Here is a 16,814-nt window from a genome sequence, read left to right on the forward strand (position 1 = left end):
GTTCAAGTCTCAGCACAAACGTCACCTGGGAGAGGACTTCCCCATCTATCTCAGTCTAAATTAGTCCCCTCCCACCGCCGCCATCAACATTCTCTCCTGACCCTGGGTGTTCCCTTTCACATCATCAGGTTTTATTTTTTGCAGAGCATTTAAACCACCTGACATAATCTTGGCTCTTTTTGTTTGTTTTGTTTTTCTTGCTTGATTTGCTTTCTCCTAAAATAGGAGTTTCACGAGAAACGTGTCTGTCATGCTCACTGCATATCTTCTCATCTGACCTGACCTGTAGAATGACTTGAGTACAAATTGTTGAACAAATGAATGAATGATTGAATGAGCAAGTGAGTTCCCTGGGCTCTAGCAAGCTCTAGAGGTTAAAAGTGGATAAAGGTATTATCATAGCTACAAGTTGCTGTTACATTTCTTTTCTTTCATTATTATCACTATTATTACTAATAATTTGTGTTTAAAAGGCTGCAAAGACTTTTGTGCTTGGGAATCAGCAAAGATTGTTCCACAAATCCTACATCTGGGATTAATGATCAGTGGGGAGTGTCTTGGGGGCTACTAATTTGAGGGAGGCAATCAATATGGTGCTATTTGGTGACTCTATCAGCATTATTTACCGTCATAAAGGTGCCAGGAACCACATTACCATTCACTGAGTACCCAGTGCACACTAGTCACTTAACATACAGTCATCACTTCATTTACTCTTCACAACAACTTGCAATTTTCTAACCCATTTTGCAGATCAGTAAACTGAGCTCATGATTAAAACCAGGTTGGCAGTGAATGTGGGGATGGAGCCCAGTTCTATTGGCCTCAAAGCCTCCACATTCCCTGCTGTCTGGGTGCCTGTCTTCTATTGAGTTACTTTACACATAACAGGAAGGGAACAGACAGAATGGCTAATACATGGGTAATATCCCTATTTGTAAAATGCTGAAGAGCTTCCCTGTCCTAAACAAAGTGTTGGGCCGCTATGTTGCCTTTGTTCACATCATTCCTAGCAAGTTGTATCTATTTGTCCAAAGTCGCCCGAAAAGCGTTCTCTCTTCTTAATGATAGTCCTGAATGTTTTGGTAATAACTTCAAATAAGCCTGATAAAGACTCACGGAGGAAAGGGAAATGTGAATTCAGAAAATATCTCTACAGAAAAAGGATTAGAAGTCACAGCATTTTTGAAAGACAGGTGCCTTACATACAAAGAGCCCCAAACCATCCTTTTGCACCCTTTTTCTTTAACCTAAAGTATCCCTTTAAAAATGAGACCATGGTCCTTCCAATGCCCTTCACCTCTGGATGGGGGGAAAGGTTAGCTGAGGTTTAAATAAACAAACACACACATTGCACCATACTGCTGTCACCCATATGTAAAAGGCTCTGTGGTTTTTATATCACAGTCACCTGTGCTTGACCAAGAGGTTTCAGTGCAGTGGTGGGCTTGCTGGTTCTGAGAGAACATCTCTAGAGGGAAACAAGAGTGGCTGCGTACCCCGCCCCCCCTCCCCTGACTCTCTAGCATGGCCAAGCTTGCCGGAGACTCAGGAGAGCATGGGGCTGTCCCAGGGCTGGGTTTCCTCCTGGCTCAGGTAGAAATTAGAGAGGAGAGGGCACGGCCCTGTCTGTGGTCACTCTCAGGGAAGTGTAGGGACTGGCCTTCTCTCCTTGGTTTGACACGCCCTGGAGATTTTTCTCACAACAGCTGAAGTATCATTTGAAAAATAAGCCAGATCATGTCTGCCCTGGGTTTTTTTTTTTTTTTTAATCATGTCTTTGGCCTCCCTTCCTTCCTTCTTTTCCTCCTTCTCTCCCTCCCTCCTTCCTTCTCCCACCCTCATGCTGTCCCTCCCCATCCCTCTGTCACAGAGCCTTTCCATTTGGAGCATCCTCTGTCTGAAATCCCCTCCCTGCCTCCCCGCATCCTCACTTTCTTCCATCTCTGCTCAGATGTCTTCTGTTCAAAGATGCCCTTCCTGGTCACCTCTTCAAAAGACCACAAATCCCAACACCACTCTCATTTCTTTTGCCCCGCTCTTTCTATTCTTGGCACTCTTTGCCACCTGGTGTTATGTTTGTCTGCTTTGGTTCATCTCCCTTTTAGGATGTGAGCAGAGCCTTCATTTAGTTTGCTGCATAAATCAGCGCCTCGTTGATAGTAGTTATCCAATGTGAACTATTGATGAAGAAATGAATTCCAAAGGGCCAGGGAAGGTTTGGCCGTTCCCTTACAGTTGATCCTCAGGGCTCCCCTTCAAGGTATCTCACAACTTCACAAGGTGGGCGGGTTTACAGCAAAGCTTTCCTCAGAGCTAGGGACTGTTGTACAGCAACTGGGGGTACCACACCATGGAGCTGGCCAGTGCACACAGCTGGGTACACCTGGGTGTGCACCATGTCCACCCCTCAGCAAGTTCTCACTGGGGCCACATGGGTCGTGGTGCAGAAAGAATGCACATATCACTGGGCACTTGAGAACTGCCCCCCACTCTGCAATCCTGGGTGCGTGGGTGGCTCTGTGCCTCAAAGGAGCTATATCTCTTTGTCCTCCAAATAAAGTAATTTGAGGTCTGCACCTGGGAGGCGGGAATGGCCCAGTAAGTAAGTACGCTGGGCTGTGGGGTCTGAATCAGGGTTCTACCCAGTTGGAATCCTGGAGTGCTGGCTCCACTGTCATCGGGTGTGCTGCCCTGTCCAGCTGAGGCTTCTCCCTGCTCTCCATCCCCCACCGTCACAGCAAAGTCCTCCGAGGCCCTCACTCACCCTCACGCCACCCTTCAGAAGCAGCCACTTTTGTTATCCCATTTACGGAAGCCAGGGCTGAAGCTCAGTGAGCCTCCACAGACTGTCCAGGGCCACCTGACAGTGAATGGGGAGCTGGGTGGCGACCCACGTGGGTCTAAAGCCCCTGCACTTTTCGCCCTGCCAAGCCACTTCTCTGAGCCCAGCTTCCTTATCTGCAATGGAAGTCGCGACCGTCTGGCAATAGCAGTGCTTAAACCACGGTGATTGAAATTGAATTAATGCTCACCTCTTGGGGTTTAAAGGTGCCAGCACTGACTTTGGTGCTTTGTTTCCCGGGTGTCAAGGTTGCTTTGTGTGCTTTGAATGTGTTGGTTGATGAACAAGGCATTTCTAGTCTGTTAAACTAATAATCTTAACATTTTATTTTAATTGTAAGGCACCTATTCCCTTTGGTTCCTTTAACAAATCCAATTAAAACAGAGTACATTCAGAATTACAAAAAAGATGCTATTAAACCAATAAGAAATCATAATCTTTTGTTATTGGGCCATGTGACCCCCTGGGAACTTTTGCTCCAAATAAAAGTTGAATTCTTATTACCGGCCAGGGGGAAGAGGGCAGTTTGACAGATAATGGCTTCCCAGGCAGCACATATGCAGACCCACACTGGTGCTGAGGATGCAGAAGTACACAATATTAGGGGTAGAGGAAGGTATACATGCATAATATAAGATCCTTAGCACTGCGTTGATCAAATTAACCAGATAATTGCCAAATGAAGTGAACCTGATAATTTCCACACAGACACTCTGTGTGCTGCCGCTCTGATGTCATGGAAAGAACATCCCACCCAGAAGCCCTGGAGTAAGGCAAGCGGTGTGACCTTGGATAAACCACTTTACACCCACCCCACCCCCAGGTCCTTATCTTTGGGTGGGAGGAATATTCCTACCTCAGAGGAGAGCTGTGAGGACTGAATGAAATGGCAAACTGGAGGGCTCCTGCTGTGTGAAGGAGGCATGAAGGGCCTCTAAGGGCTGGCAGAGAGAATGTGTGTGTTGGGGGCTGTAGAGAGTGGAGCGCATAGTAGGACCCACACTCGGAGATGGCCTGCTGTTTGGGAACCTCGGAAGGGCATCTTACAAGTGTTAGGTTTCCAAGTGAGCCCACACTGTGAAAATCACACTTCTGGTGGCTGCACACAGCCTCTCAGGGTCCTGCACAGCCGGCAGCCCTCCCCCCGCCTCCCCACACCGGCCCAAGGCAGCAGAGGGCCAGCTTCTCTGGTGGGCATGTGGGAACGCTGTGGGCCAGGGTTCTGGGGCCATGCTGGACGAAAACCTGCATCTTTACAGGAAGCTCACACCGTGGAGGCTCATGGGGACTGGAGGGGCCGAGGAACAACAGATTCCTGTCTCTGTCACCGCCCACTTGTGGCACAGGCCCATTAAATGAACTGGCTGGTGGCATTACAGGTACCCTTTAAACTGTTCCTCTCTCTCTCCCTCCTTCTCTCCTTGTCAATCTCCAAGCTCTTACACTTAAATGACTCCACTAACGCTAGTAAAATATGTTTAAAATCCGTATTATTCAGCTATATTCAGATATATACACATATACACATCTATGAAAACAAGCACCCCACACATTGGTCCCTGGGCAGTGGGGTAACAGGCAACAAGCCTAAAGAAAAGGCAACAGAAGGAAAAGAGAGGCAGGATAGTGTAGTGGGATGATCATAAACTTTGGTATTACACACCTAGGCTTGTAGGTGTGTAATAGCTAGGTAGCCTAGGTTTGGCTGAGCTGTGTTGTCTTGTGAACTTGGGGAAGGCACTTGACTTCTTTGAGCTTCAATTCTCCTATATTAAAAATAGGACTGACACTTTGCATAATTACTATGGAGATTAGAGATACAGAAATGGTCCAGCAGCATGCTTGCAATAGTTATTTTGGTAACATATCACCTGAATGAAGAGCAGTAAGTGGCTCTTGACATTGTGAAGCATTTCCAAAACTGATGTCAGAAAACCCCCATAACTGTGGGGTCCCTGTAAGATGCCACCCCTGCTGTCCACATTTCTCTCCTGCTGTCATTCTCTCCATCATCTCTGCCAAGTGTCTGGTGGCGGTATTGCTGTGAGCTGCACAGAAATCTTTCTGCCTCTAGTCTGTCCCCTTCCTAGCAATCTGTCCTTCTGCTCAAGGAAAGCAGGGCTCGATATAATGTAGCTGGGGGCAGAGGTGGAAAAAATAAAACCACTTAATGGTTATACCTCCAGTGAGTCTATATCCCAAAAAGCAGACAAAATTGTAAAGCAAGTAGTAGAGCACACAGTTCCTGGCCCAGAGTGGGTGCTGGACAAACAGTAATTCTTTCCTCCAGTGCAGACGAGGCCTGAGTTGAACATTCGTGCCTGTTTTAGAGGTCTGGCAGAGCTTCTAGACACACCCACTCAACAGAGAGCCCCGCAGTGACCACTCACGTCTCCACCTGCCACAGGGCTTTTCACATGAACGAACAGCTCGTTCTGGGAAGGGGTGGAGGGCACAGGAGTGATCTGAAGGCTCCTGGGAAGTCACAGCAGAGGCGAGGCTCTCCCCTTACATATCTAGTGAATGGGTCTTATGAGAGTCGGGAGAAAGAATAATGACTTTTGAATGAGTGACTTCACTGAGGGAAGTTTGCATTACTTCCACTTAAGAGATGTCCCACGAGCAAAAGACATTTCTCATCCACATGGCACAAAGCTTGCTATGAAGTTAGTCCCAAATATTGACGGTGACTTTGGGGGTTTCAATTGTACAATATATCTATCCTGGTCTCAGTGCATCAGTGAAAAGGGTGAAGTAATTATTGTGAGATTGTGTTAGCAAGATGTTTAAAGATATCAGATATATATAAACAAAGTCAGTCTTAAAAATATACATGAGTGTGAAGCATTAGATAAATTCTAGTATCATAGTGAAGGTAATGATCTTACAGCTGAAAATGCTTGCAAATATTCTGATGGCATTAAAATATAAGTTGCCATTACATTTTAAATTTAGATATCCATGGGGTGTCCCACCATGCTGTTTGATTCACAATGACTAGATAGAAAAATTAGAAATTAAAGTCAAACCAACTTGTCCAGTTTTCCTAAAGTATAAAGACCAATTGTACAAGACAAAAAGTACATTTAGAAACTTCTCATATTTGGGTTTCCAAGCTGTTCATGTGAAATGAAATCTATTACTTGACTACCCATCTATCTGTCTGTTCATCCACCCGTCTGTTCATCTATCTACCTATCCATCTATCTGATTATCTATTTACATTTCTTCTCTCTATAATTGCCAGCTTTCCTTGTGTGGATTGATCCCACACTGATATTTGAGGATGCTATGAATTGATAATAACAGTTCATCTAATCAGATTTAGTTGTATTGAAAGATCATCAGTTTCACACTTCTTTTGCCAATACTTAACTCTCCTACCCAGTGGCAGACCTGGGCAGGATGCTGAGTATACAACCTTGCTAAACTCACTAGTTAGTTCCAAGAATGTCTTTTAAACTCTGTGGGATTCTCTACCTGGACAAGCAGGTCATCTGTAAGAAGGACAGTTTTATTTCATTCCTTCCTATCTCTATGGCTTTTATTTATTTATTTATTTGCATTATTACACTAGCTAGAATTTCCAATATAATGTTAATAGGAATAGTGAGAGTTTACCTTCTTGCCTTGTTCTCAAACTTAGGGGAGAAAGCATTCAGTCTGTCACCGATATATATTAACTATAGGGTTTTTCTTTTTTTGTGGGGGTCCTCTATCAGGTTAAGGAAGATAAACTGGATTTGTTTGCTGAGAGTTTTTGTCATGAATAAATGTTAAGTTTTGTTACATGTTTTTTCAGCATAAATATGATCATGTATGTTTTTCTTTTTAGTCTGTTAACGTGCTATATTACATTGCTTTCTGAATATTGAATCAACCTTGCATTTCTACTTGGATATCATGTATTATTCTTTTTATATATTGGTGGATTCAATTTGCTAATATTTTGTTGAGAATTTTTATGTTCATGTTCATGAGGGATATTGGTCTGTCGTTTTCTTTCTCTGTATTGTCTGTGTGATTTTAGTATCAGGGTAATGCCGGCCTCAGAAAATAAGTTAGGAATTGCTCCCTCTTCTATTTTCTGGAAAAGTTGGTGTAAAATTGGTGTTGTTATCTTTAAATGTTTGGTAGAATTTGCCAGTAAAACCATCTGAGCCTGGAGGGTTTTTCTGGAAGCTTTTCAACTGTGAATTCAGTCTCTTTAATAACTATAGGTCTTTAAGCATTGTCTATTTCTTCATGGGTGAGATTTTATAGTTTACAGTCGATTTCATCTAAGTTTTTTTCTAAAGTTGTTTGTACTATTCCCTTATTATCCTTTTAATGTCTATGGGTTTTTAGTTTTATCCTCTCTTTAATTATTCATATTCATAATTTGTGTCTCCTCTCTTTTTTTTTAAATCGTACACATAGCAGCACTATTTTAAAAAATTAATTAACTTATTTTTGGCTGTGTTGGGTCTTCGTTGCTGCATGTGGGCTTTCTCTAGTTGCGGCAAGCAGGGGCTACTCTTTGTTGTGGTGCCTGGGCTTCTCATTGCGGTGGCTTCTCTTGTTGCAGAACACGGGCTCTAGGTGCATGGGCTTCAGAAGGTGTGGCAGTGGGCTCAGTAGTTGTGATTCACGGGCTTAGTTGCTCCGCAGAATGTGGGATCTTCCCAGACCAGGGCTCGAACCCGTGTCCCCTGCATTGGCAAGCGGATTCTTAACCACTGCGCTATCAAGGAAATCCCTCTTTATTTTTTTTTTTATTTCATTGTCAGTCTGGCTAGATATTTATCAATTTTATTAAACCTTTCAGTGAACAAGCTTTTAATTTCACTGATTTTCTCTATTGTCTTTATCCTTTCAATTTTATTGATTTCTGCTCATCTTTACTATTTCCTTTTTGCACATCCTTTAGGTTTATTTTACTCTTCTTTACTACTTTATCTAATGTAAAAGTCTGTTATTGATTTGAGACCTTTCTTATTTTTTAAAATATTCCTAGTATGAATGTTTAATGCTATACATTTTCGTCTAATCACTGCTTTAGTTGCATACCATAAGTTTTAATATGTTCTATTTTTATATTCAGTTCAAAATATTTCCTAATTTCCCTTGAGATTTCTTTGACTCATGGAGTATTTATGAATATGCTGTTTAATTGTTAACTATTTGGAGATTTTCTAGTTATTCTGATATTGACTTCTAACTTAATTCCATTATTTTTAGAGAACATTCTTTATATGATTTCAATTCATTTATATTTGTTAAGATTTGTTTCATGACCACGAATGTAGTCTATATTTGTGAATGTTCCGTGTGCACTTGAAAAGAATGTGTATTCTGTTGCTGGGTAGTGTTTTATAAATGTCAATTAGATCCCACTGGTTGGTGGTAATGTCCAGTTCTTTATCAATGGTTCTCATCTGGGGGCAATTTTGCCCCTCAGTGGACAGCTGGCAATGTTTAAAAACATTACTGGTAAACCCACAGCTAGCATCGTTCTCAATGGTGAAAAACTGAAACCATTTCCACTAAGATCAGGAACAAGACAAGGTTGCCCACTCTCACCACTCTTATTCAACATAGTTTTGGAAGTTCTAGCCACAGCAATCAGAGAAGAAAAAGAAATAAAAGGAATCCAAATAGGAAAAGAAGAAGTAAAGCTGTCACTGTTTGCAGATGACATGATACTCTACATAGAAAATCCTAAGGATGCTACCAGAAAACTACTAGAGCTAATCAATGAATTTGGTAAAGTTGCAGGATACAAAATTAATGCACAGAAATCTCTGGCATTCTTATACACTAATGATGAAAAATCTGAGAGTGAAATTAAGAAAACGCTCCCATTTACCATTGCAACAAAAAGAATAAAATATCTAGGAATAAACCTACCTAAGGAGACAAAAGACTTGTATGCAGAAAACTATAAGACACTGATGAAAGAAATTAAAGATGATACAAATAGGTGGAGAAATATACCATGTTCTTGGATTGGAAGAATCAACATTGTGAAAATGACTATACTACCCAAAGCAATCTACCGATTCAATGCAATCCCTATCAAATTACCACTGGCATTTTTTACAGAACTAGAACAAAAAATTTCACAATTTGTATGGAAACACAAAAGACCCCGAATAGCCAAAGCAATCTTGAGAACGAGAAATGGAGCTGGAGGAATTAGGCTCCCTGACTTCAGACTCTACTACAAGGCTACAGTAATCAAGACAATATGGTACTGGCACAAAAACAGAAATATAGATCAATGGAACAGGATAGAGAGCCCAGAGATAAACCCACACACATATGGTCACCTTATCTTTGACAAAGGAGGGAAGGATATACAGTGGAGAAAAGACAGCCTCTTCAATAAGTGGTGCTGGGAAAACTGGACAGCTACATGTAAAAGTATGAAATTAGAACAATCCCTAACACCACACACAAAAATAAACTCAAAATGGGTTAAAGACCTAAATGTAAGGCCAGACACTATCAAACTCTTAGAGGAAAACATAGGCAGAACACTATACGACATAAATCACAGCAAGATCCTTTTTGACCCATCTCCTAGAGAAATGGAAATAAAAACACAAATAAACAAATGGGACCTAATGAAACTTAAAAGCTTTTGCACAGCAAAGGATACCATAAACAAGACCAAAAGACAACCCTCAGAATGGGAGAAAATATTTGCAAATGAAGCAACTGACAAAGGATTAATTTCCAAAATTTATAAGCAACTCATGCAGCTCAATAACAAAAAAACAAACAACCCAATCCAAAAATGGGCAGAAGAACTAAATAGACATTTCTCCAAAGAAGATATACAGATTGCTAACAAACACATGAAAGAATGCTCAACCTCATTAATCATTAGAGAAATGCAAATCAAAACTACAATGAGATATCATCTCACACCGGTCAGATTGGCCATCATCAAAAACTCTAGAAACAATAAATGCTGGAGAGGGTGTGGAGAAAAGGGAACCCTCTTGCACTGCTGGTGGGAATGTAAATTGATACAGCCGCTATGGAGAACAGTATGGAGGTTCCTTAAAAAACTACAAATAGAACTACCATACGACCCAGCAATCCCACTACTGGGAATATACCCTGAGAAAACTATAATTCAGAAAGACTCATGTACCAAAATGTTCATTGCAGCTCTATTTACAATAGCCAGGACATGGAAGCAACCTAAGTGTCCATCAACAGATGAATGGATAAAGAAGATGTGGCACATATATACAATGGAATATTACTCAGCCATAAAAAGAAATGAAACTGAGTTATTTATAATGAGGTGGATGGACCTGGAGTCTGTCATACAGAGTGAAGTAAGTCAGAAGGAGAAAAACAAATACCGTATGCTAACACATATATATGGACTCTAAGGGAAAAAAATGTCATGAAGAGGTTAGTGGTAGGACGGGAATAAAACACAGACTTACTCGAGCATGGACTTGAGGATATGGGGAGGGGGAGGGGTGGGCTGTGACGAAGTGGGGGAGTGGCAGGGACATATATACACTATCAAATGTAAATTAGATAGCTGGTGGGAAGTTGCTGCATAGCACAGGGAGATCACCTCTGTGCTTTGTGACCGCCTGGGGGGGTGGGATAGGGAGGGTGGGAGAGAGGGTGATGCAAGAGGGAGGAGATGCGGGAGCATGTGTGTATGTATAACTGATTTAGTTTGTTGTAGAGGGAAAACTAACACACTATTGTAAAACAATTATACTCCAATAAAGATGTTAAAAAAAAAAAAAAAAAAAAAAAAAAAGAAAAAAAAAAAAAATAAAAATAAAAAAAAAAATAAAAACATTACTGGTTGTTCAACTAGTGGAGAGCTACTGGCACTTAGTGGGTAGAATATTCTTACTTTCCACTGCTAAACATCCTGCAATGCACAGGACAGGTCTTTCCTCCCTATCACCACCCCATCCCTGCCAACAACAAAGAATTATCTAGCCCAAAATGTCAACAGAGCCAAGGTTGAGAAACCCCATTCCTTGCTGATTTTCTCTCTAGTCCTATTGATTACTGAGAGAGAAGTATCGATAGCCCCAACTCTAATTATATATTTGCCCATTTCTTCTTTCAATGTTATCATTTTTTGCTTCATCTGTATTAAAACTCTCTTGTTAAGTACATCTTTTTCCATTCTTTTAGTTTAACTTACTTTTGTTTATTTAAAGTGTTTTTCTTATAGATGGCATATAATTGGGTCTTTTTCTTTTATAATACATTCTGAAAGCTATCCATTCCGATTGCTCTGGAGACTAAAATATACACACTTATCTTTCTACAGCCTACTTAGAATTAATATTTTACCACTTCCAAAGCCGTGTAAAAATCTTACCTACATTATAGGTGTCATTCACTTCCCCCATTATGTTGTAGTTGTCATATATACATTGTATGTATATATACATTGTATGTATGTATGTATATACATACATACATTGACAGTTATAATTTTTGCTTTCAACCATCATTCGCATTTTAAAGATTATAACAGGAGAAAAACAGCCTATTATATCTACCACATATTTAGATTTCCATTGTTCTTCCCTTATTCTCAAGGTCCAAGCTTCCCCCTAGTATTGTTTCCCTTTCATCTAAAGACTTCTTTTATCATTTCTTTTATAGCAGCTCAACTAGTGGCAAATCTTTTAATTTTTCATTTATCTAAGAATGTCTATTTTGCCTTCATTCATAAAGGATGTTTTTATTTACTGTCTGGTTGACAGTTTTTTTCAGCATTATTTAAAAAATAGTTTTCCAGTACCTCTGGCTTTCACAGTTTCTAGTGAGAAACCTGTAATAATTTGTATGCTGTTCCGCTATAGGCAATGTGTTGTTTTTTTCTTTAATTTTTGCTTTAATTATGAGCAGTTTGATAATGTCTGAATGTGGATTTCTTTGAGTTTATTTACTCTGTTTGCAGTTCACTGAGCTTCTTGAATCTGTAGTTTTTATGTCTCTCACCAACTTTTGGAAGTTTTTACCCATTTTTCCTTCAAATATTTTTCTGCACCACAAGCCTTTATCCTCTTCTTCTTCTAGGATATATCTTTATATCTATATTGATATATACATGTATATTTTGAGCAGGTAGTCACAGGCTACAAGTTCTAGCAAACCCTCTGTAGGTTCTGTAGACTACGTTTATAATGTCCATTCAGTTTGCAAAGAATTTATAGTACTATTCAAATCAGCCCTTCATGTTGCTACCGAGGCACCAGTCTGAAACCTGCACAGTGCTCAATTCACAAAGCCTTTGGGTTCAGGGTTTGGGAGTAGGTACTCAAGACCCTGTTCAGGGTTTGGTCTATTCGTGGGCAGCTCAGGGTGTATTCTGAAGTTCATATACAACTTTATTAAACTCTCTCCTCTTTGTAATCTCCTCAACACTTTGTGGTTCCCAGGAGTTGCCCTCCCCTCCTTGGTATTCTGGCTAGAAATCCAGGGAACTTGTTTTCTAAATCTGTTGTGTACTCCCGCCACTGTTTCTCTCTCCAGGGCCAAGTAGCAGTGGGATAGAGAGAAAAAAAGCAAACTTTCACACACTTGAGACAACAGTTTGGTCAAAGACAATGGTTCTCCCCCTTTAGAGATTTAGGTGCCTGCATGCCTGACTCCAGTGATACAGGATTGCCTGGGGCTGAGGCAGAAGAGAATGGAAAAGATGAATAGAAAAAAACGGGATCTCCCTCACCCTGACCCTAAAAGGCCCCGTCTCCCTGTCCTTGGCCAATGAGGGAGGTTTCTGTTGGAAATCTGTCATCATTGGTGCAGAGTTGGTCTTACTTTGAGTTACTTCTCCAATCTGCCTTATACCATTTATCTTCAGAGTCCTTGGGCCTTTTGCTGCATTCAGTGGGTGAGACGGGCAGAGCGCACTTACTCCATCTTAACTGTGACTGGAACCCCAGCTTCCATTTTTAAACTGCTTTGCCCCATCTGGTTCCACACAGCTGTGTGATACAGATATTTCAATACTGGTGAACACAGTACTGTCTTTGGTAACCAGCCAATCATGCCTGAATGTGGTCGGTTCACTGTTTCTAAAGAATAGGTTCAGATTACAAGGCCTCCTCCAAAGAACTTCAATGCGGCTGAGAGTTGAGAATACTCTCATCTGGCTATTGTGGAGGGCTCCATCCATCGCAGGAGGCTCTGATCCAGTAGGACTTGCATAGTGTGGAATCCTCAAACCTTCAGCCAGGAGTGGCAAGAACAGGATTTATAATAAGCATGTGGGAGGCATTTTTACCTACTTGCCTTTGGCACTGAGGATTACTGTACAAGGAAAACATGTGATACTAGGCTCACACAGCCTGACTGCTGGCGCTCCATGTGTTACACAAACATGGTTCCTGATAAAGGGCCTGGATGATGAAATAGAGAAAGTGCAGAGCACCTCTCCCACCAATCCCTACTGGGAGATGGAGGCAGTGCGAGCATTTATCTCCTGACAGCATGTTTCTGTCCAGAGTGGGAGCTTGGTCTAAAATAGCGTATCAGCAAGCAAGAGACACCAAGCTGTAGAAAAGAAAAGAGCCTCTAGAACAGGCAGGACAGTTGCATCCTCCTCTTGACTGTAGACCTTTCTCACTCCTGAGCCTCGGTCTTCTTCTCTTTATTTTGGGGATAAGCCTATGGATCTTGCTGGATTGTTGAAGATTAAAATCAATGTGTGCCAAGTTCCTGATCGTAATATTTAATGGTTAACATTATCAAGCTTTTACTATGTGCCAGACACTGCTGTAAGCGCTTTATAGTTTAGATAATTTACACTCCCTTAGAGTCCTAAATGGGAGCTGTTTCCACGGATAAGGAAATCGAGGCACTGAAAGTTTAAGCAAATTATTTATGGTAGAAGTGGACTTCTAATCAAGCATTGTGAGGCCAGATTCTACCTGTCACTCTGTACATTCTACTTCTCCGATGGCAGCAATCTGTTATCATACCTATCGGTGCAGAGGTGTCTACAGTTGAATTTCAGTGTGAAGAAGTGAAGGGAGGAAGACAAGGTGGGTAGTAGGTGGGAAAAGGCAGCATTCTCTTCAATTCTGCCAGGCTCCACCCTGGCCCCCTTTTCCGTGCTCATGGGCATGGTGTAGGCACATTTTCCTACCTGGGGGCTAAGCAAAGACTTCTCTGTGCTGCTTTTATTTGCACTGCAGTTATAGTAGCCAAGGCCTGACTAGTTCCTCTGGGTCCAGAAGGTGAGGAGGGATGTAATACACAAGTCATTCTTAACTCCCACCTTTATTCCCTTATATCCAGGCTATGTTGCTTCTGAGAACTCAGCAGTCCCACCCTAGGAACTTGTGGGATAACTCTAAGAAAAGACCAGACTTAAGTGAGGGTCTGGGAAATGGCAGATATCCAAGATATTACCCCCCTAACCCCCTACACACACACCCAGGAGCGGGAATATGTGAAAGTCCAGGACAATGGAGAGATTCCTAAGTCAGGGAATGGCACAGCCAGAGCAGTGTTGAGCATCCTTCAGGCCAACCCTGAACCTCCCATTTTACATCTGGGAGCATTGTGGTCTGAAGAGGGCACTCAACTGCTGAAGATCTTTGGCTAGGCTATTTCTGCTGATGACCTAATTTCTCTCCACTCCCCTCTTTCTCTCCTTTCAAACCATTAGAAAGTGAAGCATCAAGATTTGGGGGGAGTCCAGTACCCTTATGTCATCTCCTAACTGGATATGTTTTCTCTTCTTATCAGAGTCTATCTTCTAGCAGTTTCATGTGACATTTTTCTCTAAGTGATCACCAGTCAATCAGAACAACATACTTCAAACATACCCCCTTACTAAAAGAACATGGCCAAGGGAAGGAAAGTCCCCAAGGGTAAAAAGATCACCCTCAGTGTAGCGAAGAATTGTATCAAGATCACATTTGATGGGAAGAAACGCCTTGACTTGAGCAAGATGGGAATTACCACCTTTCCCAAGTGTATTCTGCGACTCAGTGATATAGACGAGCTCAACCTTAGCCGGAATATGATCAGGAAGATTCCTGACTCAATCTCCAAGTTCCAGAACCTGCGGTGGCTGGATTTGCACAGCAACTACATTGACAAGCTCCCTAAGTCCATCGGCCAGATGACCTCCCTGCTCTACCTCAATGTCAGCAACAACAGGCTGACCACCAATGGGCTGCCTGTGGAGCTCAATCAGCTCAAGAATATCCGCACTGTGAATTTCGGTCTGAACCATCTGGACCGCGTGCCCACCATGCTAGGCACTCTGAAGGAGCTCCATGAGGTGGGGCTCCATGACAACCTGCTGAGCACCATCCCCAACAGCATCTCCAAGCTCCCCAAGCTGAAAAAGCTCAACATAAAGCGAAACCCCTTTCCCAAGGCAGAGGAGTCGGATACGTTCATAGATTCCATCAAGAGGCTCGACAGCCTATATCTGGTGGAGGAGAAGGATCTATGTGGGTCTTGCCTGAAAAAATGCCAACAGGCCCAGGACAAGCTGAACAAAATCAAAAGCATGGCCATGGCAGCACCGAGAAGGGCCATCTTTTCCAGTTTGGTCTCACCCAACTCCATGGCCAAGGAATCCCAGGAAGATTGGAGGTGACCTGGGACCCTGACCCTAAGGCAGGAAGGGAAAAGGGAGGGAGGCAAGATGACAATGGGCTACATCCTCACAAAACTGAGGGATTCTTCCGTTACTGCAATAGCTCCTCCAGTCAAGCCCATAAAATACCTTTCCCTACCTCCTTGGCTTATGATTTTGTTGACTGAAGGGCTTTTAGTTCTTTGCCATCCCGTACACTTCTGTCTTCTCTGCATGCACACGCCCGCACATACAAGCACAATGAGTCAGGAAAGGGACATCTGTCTCACTTCTGCCCCAGAACTCTCCTGCCTACAGCCCGTGGCCTGGGCAGCTGATACAGCCAGAACACTCTTAGTCTCATTATCACACATTTCTGGACCAACTGCCAGCTCCCCAATGTGGAGCTTGTTCTACTGGAATGCTTTGGGCCAGGATTCAAAAGTCAGGCATCTCTAAGCATGGGTTGGTAGGCGGGCAGAGGGACATATAGTCTTGGGAAGGGGACAAAACTGAGCCACAGAGATGGGCAGATATTATCATTAAGTATTGGCATTAACATCTTGGGCTCTAAGCAGTCCTATCCCTTTCTCTTTTCTGCACTTGCATAATTTGCTCTAGGAGCTTTCTAGACTAAACCTGCAAGCCCCTGACTGGCTGTGAATGAATGAGGTTCACTCCTATCTAATTATATCCAATGCTTTTCCAGACCTTTGTGGAATAAGAATGGATGCAGATAGGGGTTGGTGTAGTCAATAGATAAACACCTTACTAGGTACTGTGCTAGGTGCAGGGGCTGTGTCCAATGGGGGAAAGCTTGTCTTGCCCTTTGCAACCTGTAGGGAAGACAAGTTGAAAGAAGACTTTTTTCTTTATAATGCCATTGTTTGAGGAAGTTAGGAGATCAGAGCCTAGTGGTGTGCAGGGCCAGCCTGGCACAGAGAAAAAGCCAAAGACTCTGCAGTTGGACAGATCTGAGCCCAGAGCAGCTCTGCTTCTTACTTGCCATCTCCCTGGACATTTTACTTAGCTTTGGTCCTTTCATCTGTAAAGTGGGAGTAATACCAGCCCAACTCCAAGCATTGTCATGCATCTCAAGCAGATAGCTCACAGAGTGAGCACTCAGTAGAAGTCAGTTCTCTCTAAAAACTAGAGGTCGGTGCATCTTAAAGCTGAAATACTACTTTGAACCGTGTCTTTGGTTGCTCTAGATCTATTGGTAGAACTCACAATAGCTGAGAACCTTCGCTGTACCATTCACTCACACCTTTATACTGCCTAAAAGAAAGGGATTGCAGATATCCCTAGCAAAGTTTTTCGTTGTTGTTGTTGTTTGTTTGTTTGTTTTAAATCAAAGCTTTCCTGTGTTGGCGGCAAGTT

At 42.3% G+C, this 16,814-nt stretch overlaps 2 protein-coding genes across 2 annotated transcripts in view; one reads left to right on the top strand and one right to left on the bottom strand.

The window, feature by feature from the left end:
- Window positions 1-16,814, bottom strand: part of WDFY4 (WDFY family member 4) — a 275,410-nt gene that overhangs the window by 47,347 nt on the left and 211,249 nt on the right. The gene's annotated exons all lie outside the window — the stretch shown is intronic.
- Window positions 14,688-15,455, top strand: LRRC18 (leucine rich repeat containing 18). The gene has a single exon (XM_059051529.2). The coding sequence runs from the start codon at window positions 14,688-14,690 to the stop codon at window positions 15,453-15,455; it is 768 nt and encodes a 255-aa protein (XP_058907512.1).

The sequence above is a fragment of the Kogia breviceps genome, chromosome 2 (assembly GCF_026419965.1).
Source record: "Kogia breviceps isolate mKogBre1 chromosome 2, mKogBre1 haplotype 1, whole genome shotgun sequence".
In the NCBI taxonomy this organism is placed as follows: domain Eukaryota; kingdom Metazoa; phylum Chordata; class Mammalia; order Artiodactyla; family Physeteridae; genus Kogia; species Kogia breviceps.

Coding starts and splice junctions, on each gene's coding strand:
- LRRC18 (XM_059051529.2), top strand. CDS start 14,688: ATGGCCAAGGGAAGGAAAGTCCCCAAGGGTAAAAAGATCACCCTCAGT.